We start from the raw sequence: 8,013 nt of genomic DNA on the forward strand, positions 1-8,013 counted from the left end.
TCAATAGAAAGGACCTCCTCATACTTCTCTAGTTTCAAAGTACTTGAGTTTTCAAGCATTAGTTTCAACATTTTTTGTTTCCCCTGTCTACATTTTGCTTCTCTCTATGTTTCATATCAATTCAGTATCCTTTTCATTCTGTAAAGTGTGATGACATCCAAGGCATCAGAAATAAAACAATATGTAGCTTGGCTAAGCCAGCTAAGCCAATAGCTTTGCAAACTAGCAGTCACAGAGTAGCCAGGGGGAGCAAAAAAAGATTTTGTTCAAATATAAAGACAAAACATAAATCTGCAAACCAACTAAAAATACTGTTTTGTATTTACATATATGTAGTTATGCATATGTAAAGCAATTTAAACACTGTAAGTGCACAATACTATAACAAATGACATCAAATAGCATGGTTAAAGTATATTAGTAGAACAATAAATCACAAGTGCTTCCATATTTTAATAAGCAAATGTTATCAGTCCAAGTATAAAATATTTGATACTCCTTCACATACACTAAACAACTTAAGGGGAGACAACTTATGGGGTTACACTACATGTAAACTGAGTGTGAAAAAGAGGAACAGCAGGCCCTTAATATATTCAAAGGTTGCAGCTAGAAAATAAAAACTAGGATAAGAAACTGATGAGGTTCAAGGCTGGTAGTCGTGGGTCAACAAGCAGCAAAAAGAAGTTTATAGCAAGGTAAGCAGAAGAAAAAGGACTACTTAAGGAGCAGAGGACCTCTTTCATAAACACATGGAGCAAGGTGTGAGATGCCTAAGGTAGGGTGTTGAAATTATATCATATGTTAGATCTATATCTATATATCATATATTTTTAGAGCTTTCCATTGAGATCCACATGCTTCACGTAAAAATCAGCAATAAAAACAATAWTACCAAAAGGCACAGGGCAGTAAGATCAGCCCTTTGAARCAGACAGATTAATAAAGTTTTCAAAACCAGAAGACAGCGAGGGTGTAGAAGGGGTCAGGAGGGAAGAGGGTTGCTGAGGCGAAGGAATCTCATTGCCACAGTTCCCCCAAACTCATGGGCAGGCACGTAYTGCCCAGGCCGTGGAGTGACGCAGAGCACCGCTGACACCCACCACGCCTGCGGTGTTACAGAGCAAGCAAGCAGCCAACGAGCACAGGTGAGTAGCGATGCCCCACGCAATCAGGCAGCATCAACTGCACAAGTCTCCTGCTCCCTGCCTGAGGCTTGAGCTGCCTTTTTAATTGTCCAAGAGGCTTCCTTGCATCTGTTTGCCCCTGGTGTCAGCATCCAGGCCTGCCTTTGTCCTTGCTTGAACTGGTAGTATCAAAAAAAAAAAAAAAAAGAAAGAAAGAAAGAAAAAGAAAAAAAGTTCAAATAAACCAAGGAAATATTGGTCTCTGTAATTGTGCCAACATATGTTGAACAGAAACATGTGGGAAAGTGGGAAGAATTCAATCTATAATGTAGAACTATGGCTGGAACTGTGTAGAAAGCACAGYAAAAATGCATGCAATTTTAAAGGTGATTGGAAAATCTGGTTTGAGAAAAGAGAGAAATTTGCTGTTAAATTAGGCGCTGAAAGCCCCTAGAGTGCAAGAGGCAGGAAGCYGCCTGTAAGCATTGGGAGATAAAACACACTGCAAATTTGGACCACAGCTTTGATGCTTGATATCAGGCCTCCAAAACCCCTATTAATGTGCATAAATAAATGACATCACTCTATGAGGAGCTTTGCACTCTCTGTGCCTGTTGAAAAGTACTCAGATACCATGGTGATGAGCACAATACTGCAAATCATAACTAGCCAGCATCCTAAAAGTGAAGGTCAGGGCAAACCCCTCCTGCTATTTATTCCTGTAGCAAACTTCCCACTGGGTTTGATGGCCTGGCTTTCACCTCAGCTTCCTAACATGAAACAATTTTTGGCTGGAGTCAGCTATCCACTATATAGCTCCAGCCTTCACGGACCCCTGCCTCGTGATTCCTGAGGCGCTCTGCTCATATAAAGTTTCCCACAGTCTTTACGCGTCAACACTCTGAATACATTTCGATCCTACGTACACAGCAGGTCTTTTTATTCTGGAAAAAGCACTATCTGTAGACAAGCTGTGATTACAAAAGCCTTTTACAGCCTCTTGACACGTCTTGCTGCCACTTGCTGACATTTTAATCGAGCACAGCAAACCCATGCCTTCAAACGAGTGACACCAGSGTCCCAGGAGTGCTGAGGGTGCCCACCCCTCTGCAAAGCCAGGGACCGCATAACCCAGGTAGAGGTGAGACCATGGTCCTTTTTAATGAATTCCTCTATAAATAGAAGTTAAACCGAGTATCTCCTGCAGTAAAGGATGGTAATTTCAGTCCATTATCACTACTTGAAAGTAACCAGGAAAACCCTTCAGAGGCCTGGAAACACACTAACTTCCATGCTTACCCTGCTGCCACCCTCCCAGCTCTGCCTTCAGAAGAACACGTGCAAAGTTCTGATTTAAACCACTAAATATCATATATTCTTCTAACTTGCTCCAGGACCTCACCCAGCGCTGCCCAGCATCCTCTCAATGAAAGGAAACACCGCTGCAGGGGAGGAGGAGGAGGAGAAGGGAGCACAGAGGAGGAGGAGGAGGAGGAGGGCCCTGGGAGGCTCCCAGGGAGGTGGCCGCAAGCCTTAAAGCCACTCCAGGCAGCGGCAGGACGGACAGACGGACGCACAGACTGGCAGACACCATGGCGAGCCCGTGCTTGGAGCTGAGCAACAAGATGAAGATGCCCATCCTGGGACTGGGCACTTGGCAGGTACCGATGCGGCTGGGGGGAGCGCGGGGGCAGGGGGGGGAGGAGGAGAGAGAGCTCTTTGCTCCTGCAGGTGGTGCAAAAATTGAAAGAAAAAGAAAAAAAAAGTCAAAGAAGAAGAAGAAGGGGGGRAAAAGCAGGTTGGCTCCACGCAGGTTGTCGCGCAGGCGATTTCCCTGCGTGGAGCAGAGGGGCTGCACCCGCAGCGCAGCCCGGATTGCATTGCGGTCGCTTGTGTAACTCGCAGGGCGGGCGGCCAGGCRGCTGCTGCGGAGGGGGTGGGGGCAAGAGAAAGGAGCAAAAACCCGGAAAAAGAAAGGCACTAGAAAAAAAAATGGCAAAAAAGGAGGAGGGGGACAATAAAAAAATTTTTTTTAGCTTGCCAAAGTCTCCCCGYGCTTGCTGCTCACCTCCCATGGGAAGGGCCCCCCCCCCGGAGTGTCGGGGCTGGCTGGTGAAAGGGCCACTTCCCCCAAAAACGCTTGCATGAGGAAGGGGTTGGGAAAGACAAACTGGCAAAAACACTTGGGTAACACCATGAGCAAATAAGCATAAGTGGTACTGGGCCTGACCCTGCTGGAAATGGCAGAGCCAAAATGTCTCAGARTAACAAACCCCCTCTCTGATCCATTCCTGCTCTGCAGGCTTTTCCCTACCAAAATGCTTGAGTAGATAAAACTCAGAGTAAATGCTGTAAAAGCAGCAGCAGCTCACTGGAAYGGGTAGCTTTGGGGAGCAAGTGCAGCGCCAGCCTGGGACAGGGCCAGTTCCACCGTCAAGTGTTGGAAGCAGGGCTCCAACAGCTCACGGCTCTCGTTTGGTCATGTTTGTTTTCAGGCTCCTCCAGGGAAGGTGGAAGAGGTGGTGAAGTTTGCTATTGATGCAGGTTACCGCCTCTTTGACTGTGCCTATCTGTACCAGAATGAAAATGAAATAGGGAATGCAATCCAGCAGAAGATCAAGGAGGGGGCTGTGAAGCGGGAGGACCTCTTCATTGTTACTAAGGTACAAAGATGGAGGATTCTTGCTGCATTTAGCTTTTCTTGGAGAGAGCTATAACATATATAATATAGCAAGCAACCCTTGAACCATCTTTATAATGAATTAAGGAAATATCCAATCCTTCTCTGATAGTCTTCATGATCATCTTGTTCCAGGCTATGAATTCCATCCTTTATTTGCAGTTTAGACAGAGTTATATTAGGAGTACCTGAYCACTTTGAAAAGATAGCAAGGCTCTTGCTGATCTACAAATGTTGTTACATCTGTTAAGTTACGTATTTATATTGACATTTCCCCCACACATACCTTAAAAAGGTACTTACTGGTGTGGAAGAGATTACAAAACGGTGCAATGGAGAAAATGAAAGTCTGAAAAGGAATAGAAATTAAAGTAGAACACTTTAGTGTGAAGTATTTCCCTATACTTACTCCTTTCCATCATGTCATCCACTCATCTCAGGAATGCTTTACCAAAAAATGAAAAAAAGTATTCTAAAAAACTAAAAAAATTAATGACTTGAGGTTTTTACCAGCAGAAGCAGGAAACACTGAGTGTAACTAAGCTTTTCCACATATTCTTGATTTTTGTTAAAGAGCCGTTCCTAATCAGAATAATATTTGTCAATTTTTCTATACATACTGTTTGATGTTGCATTCCAAAAATGGTAAAGTTCACAATAGTCCACACTATACCACCATACTACAGTAGCACCAGATAAAAGTGGTAGAAGGAGGCAGCCATTAGGGGCTCAAGACTTAAAATTCAGGCTATAAAAAGGGAAAAAAAAACTGTAATACTAACAACTTTGCTGTGCCAGTTACTAAATACACATGGCAGAAAGTTACACTCAGGTCTGGCATTCTCTTCTCATAAGCATGAGTACTGATTGTCCAGCTCCAATACTGGCTTTTTCAGTTATGGTATGCTTGGCTTAYTCTACCACTAAAACATTAGCATGCTTGTCTTCAGCGCGAACTGGGTAGGTGGACAAGGAATTGTCCTGCCAAACCACCAAGGGGAAGTTTCTGTCCCCTGATTTTGACCGTGGAAGCTGCAGAGTCACAGTCAGGCTTGGTTTCTCCCCATAGCTGTGGAACACATTTCATGAGAGATCTCTGGTAAAGGAAGCATGCAAGAAGAGCCTCACTGCACTGAAACTGGACTACCTCGACCTCTACCTGATACATTTTCCTATGGGATAAAAGGTAGGCCTACTCTTTATTCCTCTCTTCTTACCTTGGTAGAAACCAGGTGACTCTCATAGTGGGGCTACACTCTTATGCAGCTAGTTTGCTGTTCCCTGAGTTTGGTACCGTCAAGCATTTGCAGTGACTAATGAAGCAGTGGTATGTTTTTAGTGAGTGGTCCTGGCTTTCTGTGTCTGCTCTTCTGGTTGAAGTGAGATAATTGTGAGTATGAGCATAGCCCCTTGGGACTTCCAGGGAAACAACCAATGCAGGATGATGCAGTTAGGGATCATGGCCATGTGGTGGGTCAGAACAGTGTGAACATCTCAAATTTTGGAGATGCTGGCTTGATCTGGAGTAACCAACAGCAGAAAATGAAACACTACATGAAAGAACTTGCCCATTTTTCTTTTCTTCTTCCAGTCTACTCCAGTGTAAAATAAAAACTGTACAATGAACAGAGGGGAGTGTCTGTTCCCTTCTCTCTAGAAGTTACCTAAGTTACTCAAATAACTACTACTAATCCCCATCTCTTTGTATGCAGTGACTTGATTTGCAGAACTATGGCTCTCATCCAACAGAGTATGCACAAGCATAATTTGAGCTATGCAATATGTTCAAATAACCTGTTGATTTTCTGCCTGTCACTCCAGTCAAATGCTAATATACAGCAAGAAATATAATTCTGAAAACAAGTTTTTGTGTTTTCTACCTTGAAAAAACAGGCTGGTGAAGAACTGAGTCCTGTAGATGACAAGGGGATGATTATCCCCAGTGATACAGATTTTCTGGACACATGGGAGGTAAGTTAATGTTTGCTCTTTTGTGCCTATGTTAGCACTAGCCACGGGGCAGGGATCTGCAGGCAAAGTGAAATTAAGCTTTGGGTAGGGGAGGGTAGTTAAACAAAACTGTATTTTRTGATCAGGAAGAACAGAGCTGCTCTTTCTTCTTGTTGTTTTGAGGAGCAAGAGGGGGACCTCTTTACTAAGACTAAAGGGGAGGAAACTACCAGCACTGTAAGCGCTGTCAGTAAAATAATATTTGAACACACACTCTTACACAATAGTGTAACTGCTGCTTAGATTAACCCAGGTGTGGTTATTAATTTAGTGGGAGTTGGATAAAGATAGAGAATTTGTACAGGCTTTTCAGCAATGGGCATCAGCACTGCCAACCGTCCTTTGCTCGGAACGGCCCTCTTTTCCTCATGGGCTGCAGGGGGTCAGGATCTGCTCCTGCTGTCTGCACCTGTGTGATGCTGTGGCTCTGGRAATTAACTTTTTCTCCACAATAGTTGATTGCAGTCCCTAGGGAGTGTGCTGAAGTAACCGAGTTTAGGCTAACATCCTCCTTACTGTACTCTGCCAACTCAGAGATAGCACCATGGGGGTCCTGGGGACTGGGAGGTCTCCTGCTTTTTCAGCTCTGATAAAATGACCCTCAGAGAAACCTAAACTAAAAAGACGTGTCCCATGTTACAAAACAATTGGCCAAGCCGTTCTCCCTCTATTGCTTTCCTATATGCAGTGGGATATCATTGAAGCATACAGACAATAAAAGGTGCAAAGACTTAATCTTTTCTTTTTGGAGAGACCATTATTTAATCTAGTTTGGGTTATTAACTAGTTTGTCACTTTCTTTAGCGAAAGAAGATGGTGTAGTTGTAGTAGTAGTGGTGGTAGTAGTAATGTAGATAGTGTAGTTGGCAGTAATACCACCTCACAAATACCTGTTGGTTGTCCTGACCCATTAGGCCATGGAAGAGCTGGTGGATGCTGGTCTGGTAAAAGCCATTGGTATCTCCAACTTTAACCATGAGCAGGTTGAGAGAATCTTGAACAAGCCAGGATTGAAATACAAGCCTGTAAATAACCAGGTAAGATCTTTATTTCCCTTGGTACCAGCTAACTCCTATATTCCTAAAGCTACTTGATCTACACTTTAGCTCTTAAAACTTACTTCTGCCATAACCTTTAAATATTTAGGGTACCGTGGAAAGATCTCACTCACCAGAAATCTCAGGCTGTCTGAAAGCCCTACCAAGTCTGTGCTCTCTGCAGAATACTAGGCTTCAATACAGTGTCAGCATTAATGCCTTTTAGCTGGTGAGGATCTCAACAGAAAATTTTGTTGTAGATGCGTGTGTGTGTGTATAATGCAGTGGTGATTTAAGAGAGCAGTATCATTCAAAACATAAACAGTATGAATTATTCRTAGTACAGTAATCATATAGAATCACAGAATCAGTAAGGTTGGAAGGGACCTCTGGAGATCATCTAGTCCAACCTCCCTACTCAAGCAGGGTCACCTAGAGCATGGTAGACAGGGTTGCATCCAGGCGGGCCTTGAAGATCTCCAGAGAAAGAGACYCCACAACCTCTCTGGGCAACCTGCGCCAGTGCTCCGTCACTCCCACAGGGAAGAAATTCCCCTCATATTCAGGCAGAACTTCCTGTGCTTCAATTTCTGCCCATTGCCTCTTGTCCTGTCACATGGGACAACTGAAAAGAGTTTGTCCCCTCTCCTTGACACCCTCCCTTCAGGTACTTGTACACATTGGTAAGATCCCCCCTCAGTCTTCTCTTCCCCAGGCTGAAGACGCCCAGCTCTCGCAGACRTTCCTCGTAGGGCAGGTGCTCCAGCCCTCTGATCATCTTTATAGCCCTACGCTGGACTCTCTCCAGTAGCTCCATGTCTCTCTCGTACTGGGGAGCCCAGAACTGGACACAGTACTTGAGATGAGGCCTCGCCAGGGCTGAGTAGAGGGGCAGGATCACCTCCCTTGACTTGCTGGCAACAGTCTTCCTAATGCACCCCAGGATACCATTGGCCTTCTTGGCTACAAGGGCTCRTTGCTGGCTCATGGTCAATCTGTCACCCACCAGCACTCCCAGGTCCYTCTCTGCAGAGCTGCTGTCCAGCAGGTCAGCCCCCTGCTTGTACTGGTGTCTAGGGTTATTTTTCCCTAGGTGCAGGACTCTGCACTTGTCCTTGTTGAACCTCATGAGGTTCCTCTCTGCCCAACTCTCCGGCCT

The 8,013-nt window shown here is 44.6% G+C and overlaps 1 protein-coding gene across 1 annotated transcript in view; it reads left to right on the plus strand.

Moving 5' to 3' along the window:
* The first annotated feature begins 2,620 nt into the window (after positions 1–2,620).
* Positions 2,621–8,013, plus strand: part of LOC146584785 (aldo-keto reductase family 1 member B1-like) — an 11,832-nt gene continuing 6,439 nt past the window's right edge. The window contains 5 exon segments of the mRNA XM_085324040.1: positions 2,621–2,788; positions 3,623–3,790; positions 4,877–4,993; positions 5,701–5,778; positions 6,732–6,854. Of these exon segments, the coding sequence (XP_085180166.1) occupies positions 2,720–2,788; positions 3,623–3,790; positions 4,877–4,993; positions 5,701–5,778; positions 6,732–6,854 (555 nt within the window). The 5' untranslated portion in view covers positions 2,621–2,719.

The sequence above is a fragment of the Rhea americana genome, unplaced genomic scaffold (genome assembly GCF_003343005.1).
Source record: "Rhea americana isolate MKP2758 unplaced genomic scaffold, rheAme1 scaffold_9, whole genome shotgun sequence".
In the NCBI taxonomy this organism is placed as follows: domain Eukaryota; kingdom Metazoa; phylum Chordata; class Aves; order Rheiformes; family Rheidae; genus Rhea; species Rhea americana.